This window comes from Salmo trutta, chromosome 17, assembly GCF_901001165.1.
Source record: "Salmo trutta chromosome 17, fSalTru1.1, whole genome shotgun sequence".
NCBI lineage: Eukaryota > Metazoa > Chordata > Actinopteri > Salmoniformes > Salmonidae > Salmo > Salmo trutta.
In genome coordinates, this window is record NC_042973.1 from 22,982,846 (window position 1) to 23,009,948 (window position 27,103).

General features: G+C 41.5%; 3 protein-coding genes and 1 pseudogene across 5 annotated transcripts in view; 2 read left to right on the top strand and 2 right to left on the bottom strand.

Annotated features, from left to right (window-relative positions):
• Positions 1-8,311, top strand: part of LOC115151889 (VPS9 domain-containing protein 1) — a 30,424-nt gene extending 22,113 nt beyond the window's left edge. The window contains exons 14-16 of one of the 2 annotated variants that reach the window (XM_029696212.1): positions 1,014-1,118; positions 4,781-4,897; positions 5,360-6,236. In XM_029696212.1, coding sequence (XP_029552072.1) covers positions 1,014-1,118; positions 4,781-4,892 — 217 coding nt within the window. In that variant the 3' untranslated portion in view covers positions 4,893-4,897; positions 5,360-6,236. Of the gene's footprint in view, positions 1-1,013; positions 1,119-4,780; positions 4,898-5,359; positions 6,237-6,373 lie in introns of those variants that run through there. The other variant, XM_029696211.1, reaches the window with a different exon arrangement.
• Positions 8,312-11,977: 3,666 nt separating this feature from the next.
• Positions 11,978-19,208, bottom strand: LOC115151892 (uncharacterized). Of its 2 annotated transcripts, XM_029696217.1 has the most exons (7): positions 18,815-19,208; positions 17,823-17,930; positions 17,553-17,692; positions 17,221-17,317; positions 13,050-13,174; positions 12,654-12,819; positions 11,978-12,202 (listed from the first exon to the last, which is right to left on the bottom strand). In XM_029696217.1, exons 1-7 carry the CDS (start codon positions 18,897-18,899, stop codon positions 12,135-12,137), a joined length of 789 nt encoding a protein of 262 aa, XP_029552077.1. In that variant the 5' UTR covers positions 18,900-19,208; the 3' UTR covers positions 11,978-12,134. The 2 variants fall into 2 exon arrangements, with proteins under 2 accessions (XP_029552077.1, XP_029552078.1); XM_029696218.1 differs by having other exon boundaries at positions 11,978-12,819; positions 18,815-19,207.
• A 1,152-nt stretch (positions 19,209-20,360) lies between these two features.
• On the top strand, positions 20,361-23,796 carry spata2l (spermatogenesis associated 2-like). Its single transcript, XM_029696216.1, has 3 exons — positions 20,361-20,522; positions 21,134-21,456; positions 22,111-23,796. Exons 2-3 carry the CDS (start codon positions 21,139-21,141, stop codon positions 23,356-23,358), a joined length of 1,566 nt encoding a protein of 521 aa, XP_029552076.1. The 5' UTR covers positions 20,361-20,522; positions 21,134-21,138; the 3' UTR covers positions 23,359-23,796.
• A 467-nt stretch (positions 23,797-24,263) lies between these two features.
• Positions 24,264-26,855, bottom strand: LOC115151893 (peptide deformylase, mitochondrial-like; annotated as a pseudogene).
• Positions 26,856-27,103: the final 248 nt, after the last annotated feature.

A 27,103-nucleotide genomic window follows, 5' to 3' on the forward strand; every position in this document is an offset into this window, starting at 1 on the left:
AATGGCGTACTGCCATTTCTATTATTGCTTCATCAGTGTGTTTCACTAAGAGTTTACCCATAGTATTTAAAGAAAGGCTTCTATTCCGAAGAGTCGGCTTGATAACTGCAGAAGAAATGTTAATGCATTAAATGTGATCATTATTCTCACAAATTACTTTGTGTGCACAAGAAAGTATGAATGAATATAGTACGCATGTTTGCACATTAACCCACTATCCGTTTTCCCTGTCACCGAGCTAGGCAAATCTGCTTTTAGTTTTAATGCACTGTATTGCTCTAACAAACTTCGAAATGCATTTCATCTTCATGTTCTGGTGCTATTTAGGCAATTTAAAGTGTTGTTTTGGGGGCTTATTTGTGAATGAATACAACTGGTTTTCTGGGTGATTAGTGATTTATTTGTTTCCCATGACTATTTGTATTTTAAAGTGGCAAAATGTAACTTTTGGGGTAACCTGGCCAAATTCACATAGACATGTGAGTCATAGATCTATTATACTTGAAATCAAGTCTAAGAAGCGGTATATCGATTCTATGTACACAATTTCTATGCTTCCCGTTAAATTTTGTTTTTGCATCTTTTACTTTCAAAAATACTTTTGGTTATGGGAAATATATTTCACAGCTGTTAAGATGGTACAGTGATTTCTCCCTCACACTACTTCACTTCAATATCTCCTTTTCCTCTTCAAATTGTCCAGTTCACTTGTTATTTCAATCAGAACTTTCAGATCAACAACCCTGTAATGCCTTTTCAATTATGTCAAAATCGTTGCATTATGTTGCTCCAAGTTTGACCCTGAATTTGATATTCATGTTAACACTGGAGTTTATAGACTAATTTGAAGTTTATAGTAATGTTTGTGTATTGACGGGTAATGAGGGTGTGATTTTTGTTGTGATTGAGTGTGAACACTTTATTATAGCACAACTATTAAAAAAATTATTTGATTTGGTTTTTAAGTAATTTCTTGCCTTTCTGTTAAACAAACCCTCTTCTCTGTTTGTCAGCGGGGCAGATGACTTGTTGCCCATCCTCTCCTATGTGGCTCTGCGCTGTGAGCTGCCTCAGCTGGTGTCAGAGTGTGCTGCCCTGGAGGAGTTCATTCATGAAGGGTAGGTCTCCAACTCACACAGACTTAAATCCCAGCTCACCTCACAGAAAACATGTCCCCTAACTCCATTCCACCTGCGACACGCTACTTTCCCCTTTTCAAGCTCAACTCCTGACTCTAGAGATTGTCTCCCCCTCTGGCTCAGTCTCTATCAGAGTTTCCTTGCGCGTCTGCTCAGACCACACCTGAGGGGTCTATTTATCTCAGTAAAAACAGCCTTTAACAGACTGGTTAGATTGGCAGTAATGAAGGCATGTGGGCATATTCTAGTTTGGGTTTCCTTCCCTACAAAAAGACAAATTAAAAGCTTACTTGATGTTTATGCAGCTCAGTGGTTTGGAAGCAGAAGAGTATAGGCAAGGTGGGGCTCACTGGGGACCAAGGCCCTACAGAGGTGGGCCCTACATGTAGGAATTTTTGCTGTGATTTGCAAAATGTCTAGTCAAAAAAGTAAATAGGAAGGGGTGATGTTATTTACATGCTTATTATTGATAGAAAAGCATCAAGCCCCTCCCTACCCCCATCATAGAAGCATAGTGATAGACAGCTTTCCATCGCTTTCTCTCTGACACACACACACACACACACACACACACAAGCCCTGGCTTGAGTTGCTCTCATATCTTAGTCTCATTAGCTTAAGATCACCCAGAGTTGACGAGGCTCCGGCCTTGCACCGCTCCCTTAAGGAAAACCCACCCTGCTTACTGTCTTGCCTTTTCACCCTCCACGTATGTTCTTCCCTCCCCCTTTTATATCCAAATGGGCCAGGAATGTTCTTAAATAAAAAAAATTAAACTCTTGCTTCACTGGACCATTTCCTATTGTTTAGTCACGGTATGGTTGGATATAGTCTTTATGATAATCTTCACAAAGAAATTTAGTTGATTTGTTTTTGTGTTTAGGACGAAATAAAATGAATAAAATATGAGGTGCTGGTATTCATCACTTAATCTGCTGTGACGATTACCAAGATGTGGTTAGGCAGATTTGTATTTTTATTGATCTATCTGTAAATTGTACAACAGTGGTCACCAACCGATCTTCAAGGAATTCCTACTTGATCAACAAACATTTCTTTAGCCTTGCGCTGCTGGTGGAAAGTGCACTTGATTCAAAGCCCTGCTTGCCGGGTAGACAGGGTTCACATTCTGAAGGGACTAGAGGTCGACCGATTAATCGGAATGGCCGATTTTTAATTAGGGCCGATTTCAAGTTTTCATAATAATCGGTATTTTTGGGCACCAATTTGCCAATAAAAAAAAATATATATTTTTTTAAACTATCAATCTTAACATAATCACTAGTTAACTACACATGGTTGATATTACTAGTTTATCTAGCGTGTCCTGCGTTGCATATAATCGATGCGGTGCCTGTTAATTTCTCATTGAATCACAGCCTACTTCGACAAACGGGTGATGATTTAACAAGCGCATTTGCGAAAAAAGCACTGTCATTGCACCAATGTACCCAACCATAAACATCAATGCCTTTCTTTAAAATCAATACACAAGTATATATTTATAAACCTGCATGTTTAGTTAATATTGCCTGCTAACATGAATTTCTTATAACTAGGGAAATTGTGTCACTTCTCTTGCGTTCCCTGCAAGCAGTCAGGGTATATGCAGCAGTTTGGGCCGCCTGGATCATTGCGAACTGTGTGAAGTCCATTTATTCCTAACAAAGGCCGTAATTAATTATGACATAACATTGAAGGTTGTACAATGTAACAGCAATATTTGGACTTAGGGATGCCATCTGTTAGATAAAATACAGAACGGTTCCGTATTTCACTGAAAGAATAAACGTTTTGTTTTCGAACTGATAGTTTCCGGATTCAACCATATTAATGACCAAAGGCTCATATTCCTGTGTATTATTGTTATAATTAAGTCTATGATTTGATAGAGCAGTCTGACTGAGCGATGGTAGGCACCAGCAGGCTCGTAAGCATTCATTCAAACAGCACTTTCGTGCGTTTGCCAGCAGCTCTTCGCAATGCTTCAAGCATTGTGCTGTTTATGATTTCAAGCCTATCAACTCCCGAGATTAGGCTGGTGTAACCGATATGAAATAGCTAGCTAGTTAGCGGGGTGCGCGCTAATAGCGTTTCAAACGTCACTCGTTCTGAGACTTGGAGTAGTTGTTCCCCTTGCTCTGCATGGGTAACGCTGCTTCGAGGGTGGCTGTTGTTGATGTGTTCCTGGTTCGAGCCCAGGTAGGAGCGAGGAGAGGGACGGAAGCTATACTGTTACACTGGCAATACTAAAGTGCCTATAAGAACATCCAATAGTCAAAGGTATATGAAATACAAATCGTATAGAGAGAAATAGTCCTATAATTCCTATAATAACTACAACCTAAAACTTCTGACCTGGGAATTTTGAAGACTCATGTTAAAAGGAACCACCAGCTTTCATATGTTCTCATGTTCTGAGCAAGGAAATTAAACGTTAGCTTTTTTACATGGCACATATTGCACTTTTACTTTCTTCTCCAATACTTTTTTTTTGCATTATTTAAACCAAATTTAACATGTTTCATTATTTATTTGAGGCTAAATTGATTTTGATGTATTATATTAAGGTAAAATAAGTGTTCATTCAGTATTGTTGTAATTGTCATTATTATAAATAAAAGAAATCGGACGATTTTAATCGCTATTGGCGTTAAAATCATAATCGGTCGACCTCTAGAAGGGACATACTGCCTACATGGTGGACCAGGACAGCTGTGACTAAATCAAGTGTGCCTACTGTGCTGGCCAATCGGAAAACTGAAATCACCGTTCCTATATTGCCGGTGTACCATGACCTACAGCAAAATGTTATACTAGCCTACATGAGATTTCATGACGTTTAAAACCATGGCCAGAAACTCAAAGAATACAGCAAAGAGCATAGCTGCAGGAAGTAGGGGTTTTGAGGTTCTTTTTTGGGGGGTATAAAAGTAGTGCGCTGGTTCTCTGGTCATTGGAACAATATTAATTTGTGCATGAGGCAGAAATAATGCGAAGCGACTAGAGTTTCACCATCAGGTGGAAGACTGTCCCCTTTCTCTGGTCAGGGGTGTATTTATTCAGACTATACTGTTCCAAAAGTTTCTTTAACAGAACTAAACAGGGATGGACCTACCTGCATTTGTCCAATAAAAAATCTTGTTTTAGTTGAAAAACTAAACGTTTTGCAACTGTTTGGCGGAATGAATACTCCCAAGTCTCACTGGAGGAAAGGAGAGAGCAGGGACGGTGAGAGGCGGACCCTCTGCTGCTTTCTCCCTCTGCTCACACTGACCATCAGATTCAGGTACCACCAGTCCAGTAAAATAAAAAAGCAAATGATTTCAATTTATGCTCTGCTTCGCAAGTAATACAACCACTGATCTATTTTGTTATCAAAACTTTTTATTTTTTTATCTAATATGGTCTAAGAACAATATTGGCAGGCCACGCATGCTATGTATTAGGCCAACTGTATAATTAGGTTAATGTTGCATAGGCTTACATTTGTAAAGTTATGTAAAACTAAATAATAATAATTATCTGAGCATTAGATCTCTGCCTGCTTTTTGACTGCGACTGTGATCTTGACTCGGAAAAGGTTGGTGACTACTGTTGTACAACGATGGTACGGAGTTCTAACTGTTCTTCTGTCTAAGGTATCTGATTGGAGAGGAGGGCTACTGCTTGACCTCCATGCAAAGTGCTCTGCAATATGTGGAGTCATTGCACACAGGAGGATTTCAGCTGCACAACACTAAATTCACCTGATACAGGTAATGTACAGCCAACATGATTAAACATTTCACTGAGTGCAAATTAGGTCTTTCTCAAATGCATCCCGTTTAGAGGCAACTCTTCAATCTTAATTCGTTTTTAATCTACATAATTTGTCTTACCCGTAACAATGGTAAAATGAAGTGAAATGTTAAGTGCACAGTGCTATGATACCATTGAGAAAGTGCCCAAACTAGAAGTTATTGAACTGATTGGGGTTGGAGGGTTTGCAGTTGGATGAATCGAATAATATAGTGGGCCCTTGAGCAATGTTTCCAGAGCGGGAGAATTTACACAGGGATTAACTATATGTGACATCATTAAACAGATCCACTTAAACTCCATGTGACATAATTAATCCATGCTAACTAAACATTTGATTTAAAAGTGTGCTCTTGTCTGAGAGATGTCAGTTATGCAAGGCTGTTCAGTTATGAGGCCTCCTCTGTTCTACATTTCAGCTGGAATAACAGATTTGGTTTAAACGTCAGTCCGACCACCTCCCGATTCTTGCATCCAAAATTGAACAGTCCGTCGTCACCATGGATATAAAGGGGGGTGGATTGTCGTGATTTGGGGTTTCTCTGTTTCCTTTGTCATTGAGTGGAAAATCAATGTTTTACAGAATTTAATCTTATTTTATTGGAATTTGGGTATTATTTGCATTCTTAGTTCAGCTCCTATTGATCTGAAATTCTTCTGTATAACCACACGGGTTCGGTACTACACTTCAACATAACATGGAGGTGCAGGCTAGTGCTGCAGTCCAATTCTCTACCCTTCTCTCAAGTGTGCACTCGTTCAACCCTCATGGATATCACAAGGATTGATGTAAAAGGGAAACTCCCTAACCCATGCTTATGCTAATCCTATGTTTTTAACTCCATGAGGGGGTGTGAACAAGTGTACACTGGTTAGAGGAGTAAAGGATCGGAATGCAACCTAGGAGCAAGTGAATAGCATCTTTTCTACACCAAAGAACATTGAAGTTCTTTGATTGGAAGGGCGTCCTTTAAATGCGGTAGCGGGACACATTGTAGCTCTCACTAGTCTACAGCAAGTGTACTGAAATAATACTATTTGAAAGGTCCGGTCACACAAACTTCCTAGGTGGCAAAGGTCTGGATGTATATGGTCATTTATCGGCATTGTAACAAACCCCCACCTTGCAATCCAATCGACCCCAAACTGTTCACTCCTCTTGTTGGCAGAGAGAGAAATGTGCAGTTTTAAAGCTAATTTCCTGCAATTCTACACATTTTACATGTCTGTTTGTTCATATGATACCAGGAGTTGAATCCCAACCAAATTCCTCCCCCCCCCCATTTAAAAAAAAAATGTATTTTAAGCCTGGACCCACGGTCTGTATTGACCCCGTTCTGGGTCCGGATCTGGCCTGCAGACTACCTTGAGTATGGCTGGTGTATAGGGTGTTGTGTACCGATTAATTGAGCGCTTATTGTTTGCTATTTCAGGCTGCTGCTTTGAAATGGAAACCAGTATTCCCTGTGTTGCAGTGCTCTGAAGTGGCAGTGCCTGTTAGCTGCAGACTGGACCACGGTTCAACTTAATTCAGTGTTCTGAGCAAGAAATGACTTTGGCTGTCAAATAATTTTTCTTATTTAATTTATGCAACAATGGTTCTGATGGGCTGGACCTGGTTTCCAAGTTCTGTTTCTGTTCACCCAGGTGATTTGACAAAGCCTGATTGTTACCTGGACTAGCTGCAATGTGGAATTTCTTTGCTTATGACTGCCATTGAGGGGCATTTAGGTCAAGTGCTTGAAGCTTTGTCATACGCCAACCTAAACTCTGCAAAATATTTTATTGCTATTGTCCAATATTGCTCAGTTTTATTGCTTTCATTTAGGAACTCACCCTGTCATTTTATTAAATGAATGTCTGAAAGATGACTATGTACTAACATAGAGCAACATGTCTCTCTTTGAAACTAAAAGAAAAAGCATGGATTGATAAATTATTGTGTGGCTGCTTACAGAATATTATAAGAATAATTTATTTTAGATGTCAGGATTCCAGTTGAATTTGAATGCTTGCATTCAGGATATGTTTTAAGGTAATGCACACGTTGCTAAAGAACTAGGTTGGTGTGAGTGATTGAAACTATGCTAAGTATTGTGTTTCCTGAGAATGTGTTCATGCAAGAATTTCTGGGGACAATGCCTCTGAAAAAGTGCATGCAAAATTGAGATATGGGCCCCCCAACAGAACATTTTGGGGCCATGATTAGAACTTATTTAGTGTCAAATTAGTTTGTAATGTATCTAAGTATTTTGTGCATTTGGGTGGATGGAGTTCTAGGGGGGATTCTCACAGGGTTATGGTTAATCGCTCTCTTGGAGTATCTTAGAGCACAGGGAAAAAATGGCAATACTTTTTTAAATTCAATTCTGACTTCACTTCTGAAAGACTCATCAGTTAAACTAATTCACTGTAATAGTGTGCACGCCAGCATGCACTTGCAGATAAAATGTTAAAGCCACAGGGACTGCAAAGATATTCATTGTTTTGCTACTGTGGTTGAACATTGTTTTATACTTACAGAATATATCATGAGCTGGTGTCAGTACAGTATTAGGTTGAGGTTTAAAGTGGGATGGGGATGGATTTAGGGGAGAGTTTGTGTTTAGGTGACATTGCGTTCCAGTCTGACGACATTGCAGACGCATGTCAGATCTCACAACACCAAGATGGGTGTTTTAATATATCCGCTAACCACATCGTATGATATTGCAATCTGATGCCAAACTGCACAGTTTGACGAAGCGCGCCACCATTTGTTGATGCAATGCAACGGCTGTGACATAGTCGGCCTGTGTCTCACAGCTATATGAAAACAGAGCACGGGCAACTCTTAATACCTGGTTTATTGACTCAATTTATCATTTTTATTCATACTGTTTTATGCTATTTGTTTTCTATTTAATACTTTTTATTTGGTCTGTTAATGAAATGAATGGGTCCAAAAGATGTAAAAAATGTTTTTGACATCCTAAAATAATTGTACCACCTGCTGTCAGCATTGTCTTTTTACACATCTGTGAAAATTGTAACCAAAAATGTGCTAATATGTACTGTGTATATTTATGTAAGAAGTATATAAATAATAATATAATGGACATGATGGAATGTAATGAATGCTGTTGTATTTCACACAGTACGTGAACCACTACATTGACTCAACTAATTCTGACCTGTTTTGGTTTTTTTTTGCTCTTGAAGCCTTATGAACATGTATGTTGATTAGAGACTCAGATTCAATATGCTAATTTATTGGAGAACCCCCCATAGACATTAATCTGTGTGGAGGGTCTTAGTCTGGGTGGTTGTTATGAATATCTGTGTGTGTTGTCCTGGAGGTTTATAACAATAAAGAAGTTGAGGAAAAAGTGTCCCTCTGAGAATTTGTTCATTATCATTCAAACTCTCTTCAGCTGAAGATATGCCCACTCCAAAAATGTGAAACATTCAGCCAACTCCTTATATAGCCCTGCTGCATGCCCCTCCCCTCTGCACTCAGTTGACTGACACTAGAATCTAATGCATTGTTTTGCTGTTTATTTAGGATGAAGATTTGTTTAGAACAGACATAGAGAGCGGTTGGGGCAGTGTTGACCTGATGGGTCTGTGTGCTGGAGGCCTGGCAGGGAGGAGGGGAGATAGACATTGACGGGCATATGGCTGGATTGTTCAGAGTGTTTCCGGACCAGAGGAGAAAACATGCCAATGCGAATCAGGAGGAGTCCAGACAACCGCAGAGGACTTTAACTTTAATGCATAACTCGCGCTCACTGTGTGTCCCCTTGAATCCCTTCAAGTCCACTTACCTTGTCACCCACATGCAAGCTGAAATCTCAGTCAGAGCTCGGATTCTATCAGGACCCATTATGCCGTAACAGACTACTCAGTCCCAGCCTCCTTGGCAGGATACACTGCTTCATTCCCAGACAGATCCTCGCAACCCCTCTTCCACTTCCCCTCATAACAGCCTATTACACGTACACACCCCATGTGGTGCTGACATCCATTATACACGGAGTCTATGAAACAAGAACACCTGAGTGGGCTCCCAAATGGTGCAATCAAGGGTCTGGAATCAAACCGGACCCTGGTTTGATTCCAGGCTGTATCACAATTGGCCCAGTGTCGTCCGGGATCGGCTGGGGTAAGTCGTCATTGTAAATAAGAATTTGTTCTGACTTGCCTAGTTAAATAAAAAAATAAAACCTGCTCTTTCCATGACATGGACTGACCAGGTGAATCTACAGTACACAGATTCGTTGTAACCCTTGACACAAACACCTCATTCAACTCATTGAGGGCTTGATTAGTTGAAGTTGAATCAGGTGTGCTTCTCCAGGGTTACAATTCAAATGTGTAATGTTGGTGTTACTGGAGGACCAGGGGTGGGAACACTGGTGTACGGTACAGGAGGAGCTGGAGGTGAAGCAGCGGGATGCACCTCTGGTGGCCAGAGCTGGGTTCAAATACTATTTCAATTTCTTTTCAATAGATTTCAAAACAAGTATTCAGATAACCTTTATTTGAAGAAGAAAAAAACAAGTAGTTGAATATTGGAATGTATTTGTAAATGCGCTGGGCGCGTTTAGAGCGGATTACTTTTGCCTTTCAAAGTTTGTTGCATTATGGGGATAGAAATTGTTTGACTTACGCCTACATGTTGACTGCAAACATCAACTGATCAAAGGTCATGAAATTTTGACTGCAGGTTTATGCAGTTGATCAGTACCAGCTTTATCCTGCAGCCATCGCCTGCATTGTTGACTGTTGTCAGCTAATCATTTGGGTGTTTTTGTTTGACCCAGAACAAATGTGACCAACGACATTAAACAGGAACCAACTTTGTATACAGTGGGGTACAGTGTACTGGCTCTAGAGTGTGATCTATACCAGCCTATAACCCTGTGTGGGGTACAGTGTACTGGCTCAGAGTGTGATCTATACCAGCCTATAACCCTGTGTGGGGTACAGTGTACTGGCTCAGAGTGTGATCTATACCAGCCTATAACCCTGTGTGGGGTACAGTGTACTGGCTCAGAGTGTGATCTATACCAGCCTATAACCCTGTGTGGGGTACAGTGTACTGGCTCAGAGTGTGATCTATACCAGAGGGTGCAGCAATAGGAAGACCTAGGTCGAGATAGTTGGGCTGAACTTGACAACAGCTGTTAGGTGGGTTCGTCCTCACCAAAGGACCATGCCAGGCGGCCTGGAAAGTATGAATGACAGCTACCCAGTGCATTTGTCTGCTGACATTACTGTTCATGTCAACATTGGAAACTAATCATCTGATAAAATGTAGTGTGTGTGAGGCCATGCCCTGATGATGCTGGCGTGAGATCAAACTGTCCTCTCCTTCTCTCTCTGACCTCAGAGCTGGCCACACATTTGATTAAAGTCTGTGGAGTGTGTAAGCCTGCAGAAAGGTCTCCAAAAACACCAAATAACCATCCTTTTTTTAAATAGATACAGCATTAAACAGACAAATCCCTCTGCTCTCTCTTTCGTCACACCACTCCAAGAGTTGTTTCCCTGTCTGTCGTATGTGGACCGGACCACACACACACCCACCCACATTATTGTAACTAAGATTCATTGTAACAAAGAAACACAAATACTTGCAGGTGTTTGTTCAAAATGTTATTTTCAGAGTTTCCCAGAATGTATCAAGTAAATCTGTTGCCTGCCAGTCTGTCTCTCAGCCTGACTGTATGTTGTGGTGTATTTTGGCCTGTGAATGTGAGGCATGTGGGTTTTTTTAATTGAAAACTTAAGCTTTGGTAAGCACTTGCTACAAGGGGAGCATGATACTGCCATGGTCTCATATTTGTTTTTCCGTCTGTTTTAATATTTCAATCCCTTAACTGATTCACGTGTTTTAAAGTGGGATGGGTCAGTCCAATGTTTTATGAAACCAGAAAAGAAATGTGATGCCTACTTCTTAACTGTTCTACCTTGCTTGTTACCATGACATCAGGTATAGGCCCAGCCCAGGCAATAATATCTTAAACTTAACTAGTGCAATTCATCATTTGCATTTAAATTTTTTACAGTACTTATTCAATTACTTTAATTATATATAAAGACAGCTGTATTTCTGTCTGCTCTGGTTCCTTTTATTTAATGCAGAACTACACTATTTTCTACAACAGCTTCAGTGCCTCTTAGTGATATGTCAAATGAGGTCAGGTGCCATACAACCTGCATAGTGCTCTTTGTGAGGAGGGAGACCCTCCTATTTGACTGATCTGTGACCCACTGAACACTTAAAATACTGATGTTACATCTCTCTGTAATTTTGTAATACATTTTTTAAATCCCTTCTCACCCTTCTTCCTCCTCCCTTTGTCCTCTTTTAGAAGCTGATTCATGATATGATCTGCCTTGTCCTCTTTTAGAAGCTGATTCATGATATGATCTGCCTTGTCCTCTTTTAGAAGCTGATTCATGATATGATCTGCCTTGTCCTCTTTTAGAAGCTGATTCATGATATGATCTGCCTTGTCCTCTTTTAGAAGCTGATTCATGATATGATCTGCCTTGTCCTCTTTTAGAAGCTGATTCATGATATGATCTGCCTTGTAAGAATTAGTAAGTCCACCACCGTCCTTCCTCTCCCTACAAAAGACAGTTATTTTTTCCTATTAGAATAAGAAAAGGCATCATACAGGAGGGTATATCGGCATGAATGTGTGTAAACAGTGCTCGACTTGGGCAGAAGCTCACTGGAGCGGAGTACTGGCACCTCAAGTGTTCTACTGCTTGAGCTCCTGTACCTCTATAGAATACTAGATCAAAAGTATTGTGGAGTTCCTAAATATAAACAGTACTGGCACCAAGTCAAGCACTGTGTGTTAATGTGTTTGTGTGTGGGTGATGGAGAGAGAGAGACCGGCAGATTCTCACCCGCTGCTCATTAAAAGTTGGCCTAATTGAGCTGTCAGCCAACATGGTCAAAACAAAACCACGGCCAACAACCTCTGACCTAACTGCATAAGCCCCCCCCACCTCCCTCCCCCCACTCAGTGTTGCCTCGACACAATTCAGGTTTCTTTATTAGCATGACAAATATACATTATTGTTGCTAAAGCATGCATGCCATTAACAGAACAGTAGACAAAGACAACAATGCACTCGGTGATATTTCTTTACCTCCGGGGGACCTCCCACCTCCTCATCCCCTGCATTGTTTATTTAAGGATGTGCCATCCCAGATAATTGGACCCAGATAAAGGGGAGGGAAGGGGGTGGGTGGAGGGCGCCTGTGAACAGGACAGAGAGTCACGCTACGGGACACAAATGTTCCAAGCCCCTGTACTGCCATCTTTTGCTGCCTCACATTTTATTTGTCACATGCTTCGTAAACAACAGGCGTAGACTAACAGTGAAATGCTTACATCTTAGAGTCATTCTGCACTTTCCCAACAGAGTGCATATAGATAATCTACACTTGTAAACACTTGCACAGTTCCATTGGAGCATTATGTTCTTGTTATTAGTGTATGAACACTGGAACAGTGCACTGGACTGTGCAGAAGCTGGTATGAAGTCACATAAAGATTGACATTTTCCTTACAGATATATAATTTGACATGCAAAGAAAACAACCACATGAACTGACTATAGAATAAAATGGATGTGGAATGACTCAAGCACTATAGTATTGATAATCTGCAGAGATTTATGGCAGAGAGGGGCAGCGTTGAAGGTTACCCTCTAGAATGACGGTTTTTAAGTCCGCCGGGCAGTTGACAGGGAACACGGTGTGGGTGGTGTTCTTTCTCTCCACCAATGTGGCCACGGCCTCACCAAGGTCCAGGTGGTTCAGGTAACCAGGAGCCACGCGCTCTGGAGGGGCCACACCTGTGTTGATCTTTACCTAAAAGAGCAAGAGAATGGAAGCCAGTTGGCATTGATTAATGATAGTCAATTTATGGTATATGAAACAGCAAACAAGGCAAGGGAATGTTGTATTCACGATCGCAATGTTGCAGACAACTTTTATCAACAATTGCTATTTGGGCAGTTTGAGACAAGTACTGCAACTGATACCCCAGCTAACTATCTAACCAAACAATGGGAGTTTTATGTTATGGATCTTGGCCAAACCTGGTTGAGTTTGCAGGGCACTTCTGGGTACTCCTCTCGTAATACCTGACAGAATGCCAGGGTGCTGGCGGCGCCAACAGTCAGGAACCCTGTACCTGGCATCAACAGCTTCTCCCCAGCACCACCTGCGGCACAGCACACATCACTGCCAAATAACACTCAAGTCATACTCAGCAAGTGCAAAGAGAAAAACCTTATTATATCAAGTGGAAAAGAAGGTTGTTCCTCAAAACAAGGTGTTGCACATCTCACTCAAACTTGGCAAAAGGTCCAATCACTTTCACAGAATGTTCAGAAGGACATATACTACTGTACTGGCTGCTTTTTTGGGGGCCCTAAGCGAGATTTGGTTGAGGGCCCCCTACCTCGAGGCAAAATATTTGAGTGCCCCCCCTTTTGACAGTGGAGAATTTAAGTTAATTTCCTGCAATTCTACACATTTTGTGATGGGGAGTACATAAGATTTTACGGTTTTAAAGGCCCATTGCAGTCAAAAACATGATTTTCCTGTGTTTTATATATTCAGTGCATTCGGAAAATATTCAGACCCCTTCCCTTTTTCCACATTTTGTTACGTTACAGCCTTATTCTAAAACGGATTAAATAAAACATGTCCCTCAATCTACACACAATACTCCATAATGACAAAGTGAAAACAGGTTCTGAAATGTTTTTAAATGTATAAAAAATAAACAAATACCTTGTTTACATAAGTATTTGCACCCTTCGAAATTGAGCTCGGATGCATCCCGTTTCCATTGATCATCATTAAATGTTACTACAACTTGATTGGAGTCCACCTGTGATACATTCAATGGATTGGACATGAGGTGGAAAGGCACACACCTGTCTATATAAGGTCTGAATGTTGTCATTGCATGTTAAAGCAAAACCCAAGCCATGAGGTGGAAGGAATTGTCTGTAGAGCTCCGAGACAGGATTGTGTCGAGGCACAGAACTGGGGAAGGGTACCAAAACATGTCTGCAGCATTGAAGGTCCCCAAGAACACAGTGGCCTCAATCATTCTTAAATGGAAGAAATTTGGAACTACCAAGACTCTTCCAAGAGCTGGCCGCCCGGCCAAACTGAGCAATCGTGGAAGGGCCTTGGTCAGCGAGTTGACCAAGAACCCGGTGGTCACTCTGACAGAGCTCCAGAGTTCCTCTGTGGAGATGGGACAACCTTCCAGAAGGACAATCATCTCTGCAGCACTCCACCAATCAGGCATTTATGGTAGAGTGGCAAGACGGAAGCAACTCCAGTAAAAGGCACATGACAGCCTGCTTGTTGTTTGCCAAAAGGCACCTAAAGGACTCTCAGACCATGAGAAACAAGATTCTTTGGTCTGATGAAACCAAGATTGAACTCTTTGGCCTGAATGCCAAGCGTCAGGTCTGGAGGAAACCTGGCACCATCCCCACTGTGAAGCATGGTGGTGGCAGCATCATGCTGTGGGGCTGTTTTTCAGCGGCAGGGACTGGGAGACTAGTCAGGATCGAGTGAAAGATGAACGGAGAAAAGTACAGAGAGATACTTGATGAAAACCTGCTCCAGAGCACTGAAGACCTCAGACTGGGGCGAAGGTTCACCTTCCAACATGACAACGCAGGAGTGGCTATGGGAAAAGTCTCTGAATGTCCTTGAGAGGCCCGGCCAGAGCCCAGACTTTAACCAGATCGTACATCTCTGGAGAGATCTGAAAATAGCTGTGCAGCGACACTCCCCATCCAACCTGACAGAGCTTGAGAAGATCTGCAGAGAAGAATGGGAGAAACTCTCCAAATACAGGGGTGCCAACCTTGTAGCGTCATATCCAAGAAGACTCAAGGCTGTAATCGCTGCTAAAGGTGTTTCAACAAAGTACTGAGTAAAGGGGTCTGAATACTTATGTAAATATAATATTTCTGTTTTTTATATAGTTGAAAACATTTGAAAAAACTGCAATTGCTTTGTCATTATGGGTATTTTGTGTAGATTGACGAGAGATAAAAACTATTTACTCTATTTTAGAATAAGGCTGTAACAACAAAATGTGGCAAAAGTCAAGAGGTCTGAATGCACTGTACACTATATATACAAAAGTATGTTGACAACTTAAAATTAGTTGATTCAGCTATTTTAGCCACACTCGTTGCTGACAAGTGTATACAATCGAGCCCCTCGCCATGCAATCTCCATAGACAAACATTGGCAGTAGAGTGGCCTTACTGAAGAGCTCAGTGACTTTCAACGTGGCACCGTCATATGCCACCTTTCCAACAAGTCAGTTCGTCACATTTCTGCCCTGCTAGAGCTGCCCTGGTCAACTGTAAGTGCTGTTATTGTGAAGTGGAAACATCTAGGAGCAACAGAGGCTCAGCCGCGAAGTGGTAGGCCACACAAGCTCACAGAATGGGACCGCTGAAGTGCGTAGTGCATAAAGCACCATTCACTACCGATTTCCAAACTGCCTCTGGAAGCAACATCAGCACAATAAGTGTTTGTCAGGAGCTACATAAAATGGGTTTCCATGGCCGAGCAGCCACACAAGCCTAAGATCACCATGCGCAATGCCAAGCATCAGTTGGTGTGGAGTAAAGCTCGCCGCCATTGGATTCTGGAGCAGTGGAAACGCATTCTCTGGAGTGCTGAATCACGCTTCATCATCTGGCAGTCTGACAGACAAATCTGGGTTTGGCGGATGCCAGGAGAATGCTACCTGCCCCAATGCATAGTGCCAACTGAAAGGTTTGGTGGAGGAGGAATAATGGTCTGGAACTGTTTTTCATGGTTTGGGCTAGGCCCCTTAGTTCCAGTGAAGGGAAATCTTGACGCTACAGCATACAATTACATTTTAGACGATTCTGTGCTTCCAACTTTGTGGCAACCGTTTGGGAAAGGCCCTTTCCTGTTTCAGCATGACAATGCCACCGTGCATAATGAGAGGTCCATACAAAAATGGTTTTTCGAGATCGGTGTGGAAGAACTTGACTGGCCAGTACAGAACCCTGACCTCAACCCTATCGAACGCCTTTGGGATGAATTGAAACACCGACTGCGAGCCTAATTGCCCAACCTCACTAATGCTTTTGAAGCTGAATGGAAGTAAGTCCCAGCAGCAATGTTCCAACATCTAGCAGAAAGCCTTCCCAGAAGAGTGGAGGCTGTTAAAGCAGCAAAGGGGGGGACAAACTCCATATTAATGCCCATAATTTTGGAATGAGATGTTTGACGAGCAGGTGTCCACATACTTTTGGTCATGTAGTGTATTTATACATGAGGTTGGAATAATACTGTGAAATTGTGAACATGATGATGATGCCCTTTTAGTGTAAGAGCTGTTTGAAAAGACTGCCTGTTTTGGTGGGATGGAGTTTTGGCTTTCTATGGTGACATCACCACGCAGTGAACTAGTTTTTTGACCAATAAGAAAGAGAGTTACAAACCTCTGCCAATAACAGCTAATTTTCAGTTTTCCCTTCCCCACTTAGACCACTCCCAGACAGTCCTAGCAAAATTCTTTCTTGAGAAATTGCTTTTTGCTAAGAAGCTATGCGTTTATTTTTTACCATTTTAATTTAAATCAATCACAGTAAGGTACTTAATTGTTACCAGAAATGATTTGATACTGAGATAAAAACAACTGAATTGGACTGCTAAAGCACATTTTCCACAATTCTACATATTTTGCCATGGGGCGGAGAGAAAACGTTGCAACTTTATAACACATTTTATGCAATTCTACTCATTTTGCAATGGGGCAGAGAGATTGTTTGCCGTTTTAAAGCTAATTTCCTACAATTCAACACATTTTGCCATGACTTATGCCATGTTAATATGATATCTGAGTGAGAATGACAAACAAATCAATGGGGGCCCCCCGGAGGTTAGGGCCCCTTAGCAAGTGCCCTGGGTGCCCAGTCGGAATTTGGCCATAAATACTACAAGTTTAGATAGCTGGTTAGACTAACTACCAATCTAAAAATTGTAAGCTGACATGGCTAATTGAGTGACTGTCAGTGACTGACGTAACTGAAAAACTGCTAATGCACAACCACATTTCAAAATTGCACCTGGTGTATTCTACTAATCTTACTCTCACTAATAAATTGAGACACCGACTGAGTTCCCCGGGGGACATAAGCGACCGCTTATGTCGCTTGTTGGGAGGGGCCCAGGTGGGAGACTCACCTGTGATAAAGGTGTAAGTGCAGTTGGGGTCATCTCTCACCAGTGGAAAGAAAACCTTCCATGATACAAAGGTGCTGAACAGCAATGTCTCAATCACCTATGGGTGGATGAGAAGAATGAGGAAAATAATAGATTAATACGGAGAAGAAAGGAGGGAGAGAGATGGCGAATTCAATACGAGAGGAAAATCGAGAAAGATGTGGAACTGACAGCAAAGAGAGGAAGACTGGGGTGAGGCTTAAAAACAAGGAAGTCATGGCAGCTTAAAAGATAATGGTGATGATATCAACTCTGGATCATGGATTAGTCAGTGAGTTGTGTTGAGGACTCACCCAGTGTAGTTCTTTCAGAGTCTGGCTATGTGGAGGTCCACCCTGCCACCAGCTGAAACCCAGAGATGACACAATGTCTGTCACCTTGCCAACAGACTTCAGAAGGGCCTGCTTGACCACCTCTGCCCCCTCCTCTGAACCTAAGAAAAAGAGTAACAGAGTTTGAGAGGTATTTCCGTACACTACCTTTTGGGGATATGGGATTCCTTCAACAATACTCTCACTTGTAAAATGTGTCTATGTAAAATTGTTTCTGACAAGACGTATTACCAACATTCCCCACTAGGGTTGTGAGGTTGTCTCTGGTGGAGGGAGAAACAAACCCCCTGAGTTTATCCAACCTGCTGTTGTCTCTGGAGATGACAGCCACCTTGAAACCTTAAAACGAGTACAGTACACAGTCACAATCAGGACATGTCATTATCAAATGTGACTGACACATGGCAAACAAAAGGGCAATTTTACTGCAGAAGATGGTTTTTCTTATTTTTAACTCATATAACATTGTAGAATGTCATGTTACTATACTATAAAAAATAAATAAAAAACTTGTCACTTGAGGAATGACTGTGTGTTTAGACAAATTCATGATTGAAATTATGATACCCTCTAACAAAAAGTACATTCAAAAGGGCAATACCAATCAATTAACTCAGCGTCGTGACATTTTGATCCAAACCATACATTTATTATCTATTGCTTCCCGACGAACCTGTGCCTAGCCTAAGCCTTTTTACCAGCACTATTGACGAGAAAAAAACTATATATTAACATTATTCTTGATGTTAACTGCTAGTTGGATTTCAATTTCTAAGACCTCAAGATGACGTCAAGTTTTCAGATATTCTTAAGAGAATCACACCTTGAATTATGTGCGTAAAGGGGATGCCGGTTGTTTTACGCGCAGATGCACTCATCACAACCACCTTGACACCGCCATAATCCTTATTTTCCGCGCAGTCTCAATTACTAACATGTTTCTTTCATATATTACCCAACAATATACCTTGAGAGACGCACAAATCAACTAACTTCCCAGCAGAGCCATGCTGATCCAGCCGACATCCATGCGTAAAATGGCACATAGCATACAATTTAACCTCTTCATATATAGCCTATTTTACATATTTTGCACGCAGGACCTTTTAGATTAATTGCACCACTTAATCCGGCCCATTGATCGTGGGCAGAGGCATTGTCTTGGCGCAGGTGTATCGGTTCCCAGACTCCAAATGCTCCCTAACTCAATGAGGACATCTTACCTTTGTCAAGGAGTGCTTTAACTATTCCAGAGCCCACTGTTCCTGCTCCACCGAGAGCTAACACAACTCTGTCAGCGTTTGACATGCTGGATAGGTCCACAGGACTGAACAAATTAACAGTGTTAATGAGGCTGACAGTCTGAGTCTATGGAGAGCATTTTGTACCGCCCGGGACCTTTAATAAACAAATCATAGCGGCCACAGTTACGCCCTTCTACCAGTGTCACTGAAGCCACGCCCGTATCAGGTGAAAGAACAACCCACAAAACCTAACTAATTTGGTCTCTCTCTCAGAACGACAGTGACTACATTTACATGCAAACAGTATTCCGGATAGTAGCTCATATCCCGCTTAGGGTCTTATTCGGAATAAACTGTTTACATGCACCTTTGATATCCCGTTCAGGATTATCGCTCTATCCTTGAATAAACATAATATTCCTAAATTAAGTTCATATGAGTTAAATTAAATAGTAACTGAAATCTGGACACTGACTGTAGACCTACGACCTCTGACGTGTAGCGTAATATTATATCCAGCAGAAGTATGAATGTCTTGCTGTAAAATGATACAACAAATGTTAATTTTGTCTCGGGAACAGGAGTGGAGAAATATGATTTCTTTCTTTCAGCATCTCTTGAGAAAATGTGAAGGAGCATGTAATGTTATCTTTGACACTGTCATGGAAGCAGACAGTATTTCAACCACATAACATATGCGCCCAAGATGAACTTAAGTCTTATCAGAAACGTGTTTCATCGTTTTCTCAGCTTTTCGTTCCCTTAATTAAAACCGGTCAAACTGATGACATTGGACATTTTACACAGGACCAATCTTTACACTGTTTTGGAGTTATTGCGTTCCCCCCCGTCCCTAAACGAAACAGACAACTTTACCGGTGTTAACTAGGTTCATGTATTCATTCTATCGAAGTAAGACGTTAAGAAGGTAAGAACTACTTTATTTAGTCTTCCAGCGCAACAAGTTATGACAGAAGAGAAGATATATTTAACTATGGTTGACAAACAAATGGCCTACCAAATGTCGGAAATTATAAGCAGAAACGTGTCTAAAAAAGTATCCAGTATGCTATACGGTCCAGTAAGAGTATCAGCAAAATAAATTATTATGGAATTATTATGGTGGATCGAACTGCGCAGGTAGCCTACTTTCTGAAGTGATTTGTTTGAAAATCAGATGAAAACATGACATAACACCATAGACTGCACAACACCCATGATATACCCAACTAAGCCTGCACAGACCGTGAAAAACCACAGTAAATAGTATACATGTCAATGTGGTCAGTGAATAAATGATAACATCGATAGAATATCGCGCCCTCTGGTGGAGGAAAACAGATTTAGGATGAGCTCAAAGCAGCCTGTTGAATTCGTAGATGTATATTCATAGTCACAGACTCCTCACTCTCTTGCTGTATTTTGAATATTTATATTGCTGTATATTAAGAAAAAATAAATACGCAATTGAATGGTTTGGTAATTTGAATGTTCTTATTTTGTCAAACCATACGCCGGGCTGGCGGGCGAGCTAAATCGAAGGCCCCAACACTTTTAGTGTGACACGTGACGGGGTTTATTTTTCAGAACTAAGGGTTTGGTTCAAATCACGCTCGTCAATTTTTATAGCAGTGTTCCTTGCATTTGTGATGGTTTAGGGAAAGGTCCCACCACATAGAAAGTGTTGGTGAGTTTTTTTTGTTTGTTAGCAACTGGGTTTCATATGTTTGCATTATTTAGCTACTTAGCTAGTAAGCTATATTACTTAGCGTATAGCTAGCTGTCTGGCTAGCTAACGTAGTTGCCAAAACGCGCCAGTAAGTGGACGATGGAGTCGTGTGCTTGAATTTCATAGCTAAAATTATTTCTTTAAACATAGTGTCAGCAAAATTGTACGGGCGTGCTGGTGTCATTGACCGAGCCCAGCAAGGTGCGCAAAAGCTAGCTAGCTAAGTAGCTAGTTAACTGGCTTTGTTTTTTTAGTTTTGTTTTTTAACACAGTTTTTTTTTTACGTTAACGTTACTGCTGACTTGTAACGCAAGTAAAAGTTGTAACATTTGGTCGAATATTTATAACGCGCTGTCTTCAGGTCACTTTCGCTTTCACTTTAGGGAGGGCGACATTTTCATCCCTAATGTAATGACTGAATGTTATGGGACCATTCTTCTGGGATGTATATGTGATAATCAGACTTAATTTCTAAAAACAATAGCTAGGTCAAATGATTCCAGTTGCAGTAGAGTTCAGTCAAGGCCTTTCATTGATTATTTTGTCTTTGTTGTTTTTTTTCTATGTAGCTGAGATGACTGTCCCTGGGAAGAAAGCCAGGGATCTGGTGGAACTGTACCGGGTCAGTTTGGAGCACCGGATTGAGCAGGGTGACTGGAACCTAGTATGCAGAGATGAGGAACTGATTAAGGAGGTAGAGGGACTGCTGATGGGGGACTGTGCCCAGGACACACATTCCTTGGGACTGGACCCCCTCAGTGTAATGGAGGACTCGCTTCAGACAGCACAAGGAGTCGGATTGAAGGGGCTGGCTAGAGCCTTTGAAGTGCTGGAACTGGCATCCCTCAACCTGTACTTGTGTCCCTGGAGAAAGGAATACAGAGTGGTAAAGGTATGCTAATTTGGGGAATATACTGGTAACTGTGAAAATGAAGGAAATGCCAACATAGTGTGTTGATGGGGCATTGGGCCTCCATGAGCTGCCAGAACAGCTTCAATGCACCTTGGCACAGATTCTACAAGTGTTTGGAACTATACTGGAGGGATGCGACACCATTCTTCCATGAGAAATTCCATAATTGGGTGTTTTGTTGACTCCAGGCAGTGCTCCAGCTGTGATAAATTGGGTTGTGTTCAATTGGGTTGAGATCTGGTGACCGAGACACACATACAACCCTTTTAAACTCCATATGCTCCTTTGAGACCCCTCTTTCTAAGTCACTGAGTTCTCTTCTAGCATGCTAGCCAAAATAATGGGCAACTGGTAATTTTTATACATGACCCTTAGCATGATGGGATGTTTTAATTGCTTAATTAACTCAGGAACCACACCTGTGTGGAAGCACCTGCTTTCAATATACTTTGTATAATTTACTCAAGTGTTCCCTTTATTTAGGAAATTACCTGTATATTGGTGGAGTGCTCATCAGCAATGTATAATCTCATCATGAATGCTGTTTTGGCTTCAAATGTGTGACTTTGTCCAGAAATATAATTTGTTCTGTTCCTACATTTCAATAACAATACAACCTTCCTCCTTTTATAGATGTTCTCAGGCATGTTCACACATTACATCAAGCCGGCGCTGTCCATGCAGCAGGTGGCCGATTTGTTTGGGTTGCTTGGGTACCAGGCTTCAGAGGCCAGACTATGTGAAGAGCTTAGGCTGTGTTCCCCAGCCCTCCCAGTGGACACCCTTCTCCGCCTGTCCTGTGCTTTCTTCGCTGCACGTTGTGAGTGTCGCTTACTGCTGTCTGCCATAGGACCCCAGGGCAGAGGGGTGGAGTGGGAGATCAACCTGGTACAGGAGAGGCAGAAAGGTCACAGCCTGCAGATAGCACTGGACAACAGCAAGAGAAGGTTGGAGACTATACCACAGGAAGAGGATTTTCTGGAGTCATCTACTATAGAGGCAGACTTGGATTTGTACACAGATGATGAGTTTAATGGGTATAAAGAAGTTGGGTTAGTCAGAGATCCTCTCTATTCACCAAGAAGGGTGTACACGAGAGAGCTTTCCTCTCAAAGAGAGAATATCTGTGTCTCCTCACTGAACTGCCAGTTGATTAAGACCCCATCATTAGCACCAACCAGAAACACCCCAACCCACAAGCAAAGGGAAAGTCCAAATAAAGAGTTGGCCATGTCAGGGTCAGATAAGGGGGATTCACACTTGCTGTCTGCAAAAGCATCAGGGAATGCCCCCCCTGTGTCTCGAGGGGGCAGTCGGTTCTGCAGCTGCATCAAGTGCTACCCTAGCCCTTGCATCCATCATTGCAAGAATTGCAATATCTTACGTAGCTTGAACTGCCGCATATTGGAGAGGTGCAAAGACGAGGGTCATGAAGTAAAACATATTGATGGTGATGAAATCCTACAGGAGCAGAGAGAGAGCAGTGGATTATCACCACGGCTAGGAAGTCCTGGCGAGGGAGGTGTGTTACTCTATGAGGATAAGAGAGAGTTCTGCCCTCCACTTGATGTTTTTGAAGCAAGAAGCCTTACCCCTCAGCCCATTCCTTTTCATGACTGTTGCAACACTGCCAATCCAGACCCTGAGGTTACCTGCCTCACCTGCAAGGTCTTCCACACTAGAGCCTGTAAAATGTTGGAGATGTGCCAGAGAAAGCACAAGATGCTCATGTTGGATGTCTGCTCAAGTGGGTTGGGGTGCCCAAGGCCCCCTTGCAAACTATGCAGGTACTGCGGTGTTGTGTATTGTAAAGACTGTTGGTATAGAACACCACTTCAATGTGTTTGTGGCTACCCTTTTGATGAGTCCTCTGAGGTTTGAATTTAGGAACCATTTTAAAGGCACTTGATGAAATTGGGAAAAGCACTGATAAAAAAAAATTAAAAAAGCCTATAAATCACTTACACGTTGCCTTAAATTCACAATATTCTTAATTTGTAATACGATTGTATAAATTAGCCTTATCCCACCCAGGGTTAAAAGTGAAATGCCAAACTATTATATTTTTCTACTTTTGTCAACTCAGTAGACCTTAAATTGCCCTGAAAGTGTTTTTCATGATAATTCATCCAGTCTCATTGATTGTTGGGATCTGAAGCCTTATACTTATGTTCGAAGTCTAAAGCCAGTGATACATGTTGCAGCGCAAGAGTTAAGATAATACTGCCAAATGTGGGTTGAGGTTAAGTTGCTTGTTTTCATTATTTGTTCTGTTGTCAGAAAGTTATTTGAATAAAAATGGGATTTAAAATTGGAAAAGATGTCTCGTGCATTTTAGATGTTGATGTGGCGCACAATTGGCCCAGCGTCGTTTGGGCAGGGTAGGCCATCATTGTAAATAAGAATTTGTTCTTAACTGACTTGCCTAGTTAAATAATAAATTGTTGAATTGCAGGACAATGCAGCATATAAAAAGCTATTCAGTTTTTTCTTTACTTCAACATTCAGCAAGATTTTCTCTGCGGTCAGCTATCGGAGCCCTATACTACAAATCAGGTTTGAGTAGTGAGGTAACTTTGGTCAACTCCGAGTTCAACTCGCGATAACTGATCACAAGTCTCACCTTTTAGCCAGGTACAGTTAAATGGCAATGAATTATTCAGAACTGACCTGCTCCGTGGCAGGCTAACTCCACTTCTCCTGAATGAAGTGTCTGAGCTGTGAGTTGAGGACCAAATAAATAAGATTCCCTCCCTCTCACAAATATTGCGTCATCATCCCTTTCATTTGAGGGAAACCACTGATTACTATTTTATTATTAATCAAATGCTTTTTTGTCAAGAATAATTAAAATACCTATAACATACATTTAGTAAAGACAGGATGCATTTGAAACTTCATGCACAGTAAAACTTGTATGACTTCATACAATTATTTAAAGGTGCTTGTGCACACCAATGATGGCATAAAAGACAGAACTTCTAATTGCCTATTTCACACCATAGACTGCTAAATTTAAGAAAATTTTGATTTCAGAAAAAATGAAAACGCCCAAGGATGGACGTTTCAGTATTGTCTCAATGATGAGTACAGTGTGTGACATGCACACGCCGGATGACCAATATCCACTGTCGTAATACAGGTGAAGCCTGAGCTGTAATGTGAAGCTAGCTAGCTTTAGAAAACCTAGCGTCGTAGTATACCACTCAGGTGACAGTCCACAGTTGAGTCAATATTTCAGCTCCTTAATGTTTGTGGACATTTGAAACAACTTGCAAGATAATTCAATATTCATTCAGACTACAAAACTGCCTTCATAAATACATTTATTAATAAAGAATAATCAGTAAGAAAGGTTTCTTCATGGTCTGTTGCTATATTATGTCCAATAAATTGTCTTAGTGCTCAATCAGGGTGACAAGGTTAGTTTGAAACTGCTACTCGTTCTGTGCTGCCCATTTGACGTTGAAGGTTTTACTGTCAATGTACCAGACTCCATCCAAGTGATCCATCTCATGCTGTAGGTTGCGTACGGGCCATCCACTCACTTGCCAGGTCACAGGCTCTGCCTTCTCATTCAGGCCTTTGAAACAAACATGAAAACCTTATTAATAAAAGCAGTCACACACACATGCATAATTAATTTAATATTGACCTGCCATGGCTCCAGTGATTGAAGTCAGATAGCAGGTTTGGGTAGATTAAATCTGGACAAGTTGATTTCAATTTGTCAATTTAGCTGCTCTGTGGAAGTAGCTACCCATTAGAACGGCGATATGTGAATTCTTCCATAGTAGCTGTTATACCTTGGCTAGTAGAAAGGGTCGGAACCAATTTTCAACTAATTTACTTTCTTCGTTCTCGATTCGAAAGAAAAGTGTATCTTATAAATGTCCGTGTTCAGTTGCAAGTGGTTCTCCAAATAACCAGAATAATTCAAAACATGGATTTTATTATTGAGTGAGAAATGCCTCTTGCATGTGTGTAGATCTTTGTTCAGGTTGCACTGTTTGATGCACTGTCATCTACATAAAAACAACTAGTTCCTGCAAAGATGTTGGGAAATGCAAGATGTTTGGCAGCTAAAATGGCGAGGATTTTACTATCTTTCTGAATATTCTCTGGTTTTGGAGAAGCAACTGAACACGGATTTTTAAGATAAACTTTTCTTCCGAATCGAGAATGAAGAAAGTAGCGTCAAGAACAGGTTAGTTGAAAAATTGCTTTCTACTAGCCAAGGTATATTGGCTACTATGGAAGAATTCACATATGGCCGTTTTAATGTATAGCTATTGTGCAACATGTTACATATCTCACCCGAGACTTCCACAGAGAGGTAGTGTGGAACAGTGGCTGAGAACCCTGAGATGCTCTCGCATGCCTCCTGGAACTTAACAGTGCGCCCATCCAGGACCCGCAGCTGGTGGTTGATGAAGATCTGCAGAGGCACAGTGGTGAGACCGCGGACTTCACGTGCAGCAGGCAAGCTGTGATCCAACATGCGCTCTCCAGAGCTAAGATACGAAGTGACACTCCAACTTGAGACACACACATTCGAACTTCTGCATCACCTTCACCATGGTGCGGATCACCTCCTGAACCTCCGGACCCTGGGCGGTCCCAGGGTCCACCACTGCAGCCTGGACTCGTAGCACCGGGTCACCCACCTGGCAGACATGGGGGTATGACTATGGAGGACTTGGCGGGGGCTGGATCTTCCGCTTCATATACTGTAGGTATGAACAAACCTTGACGCTTGTAGAGACCGGGAAGGGGCCACAGATGAGACGGGGATTACCCAGCCAATGGAGACAGTGAAATGGGGCCATGGGGCTTTTGAAACACACATTCTGTAGGCCCTAGTCGACAGTGCTGAAGTACAGAGATATTCATGGCTGGGTCCAGTCCTGGCAGCACAGTCAGCCAGCTAACTTACAGCCCACCTACAAGAGACAAGCAAATAACTGTCAAGAAGTAATTCATCAATTGTAAATATGGTCAACAACATAGTGGTGAAAGAGAAAGGTTGATATGTACATGAAAGATGGCCTGCTTACCAAATCAGTATTTCTGGCCCGGGTATGAGCAAAATCCTTTCACATTATCACATAACTGAGAAGCTAGCTAGCAAGCAAATAGCTACAGCAGCTAGCTAAATTAGCTCACTGCGCACTAGACTAGATGACATTGAACCAACACTAAAGTCTATGACTAACACGAGTATCTATGCCATGCAAGTGCTACACGTTTTCATAACATAATTACGTTTCCCTTAAATGTACATATTACTATATTGATTGGTGTATGGACAGTGATGCCATTGTTATACTGTAGTTAACATTTTTTTTAGGAAAATACACACAAGCATGTCATTCCTACTACAGTTTAACCCGAGAATCACTTCCCGAGTCAACTATTTTGTCAGGCCTTCACAATAGGTCCTCTATGTGACGGTGGAAACGGGAATTATTTGAAAGGATTGCATAAAGGGGTTACTACATACATTTTTGGACTTATAAATATCCATAGATTTGTTTTACTATAATTTATAACTTATACATATCACATTAGCTTAGTTTAACTGCCATACCCCATCATAATTTGTAAGTCGCTCTGGATAAGAGCG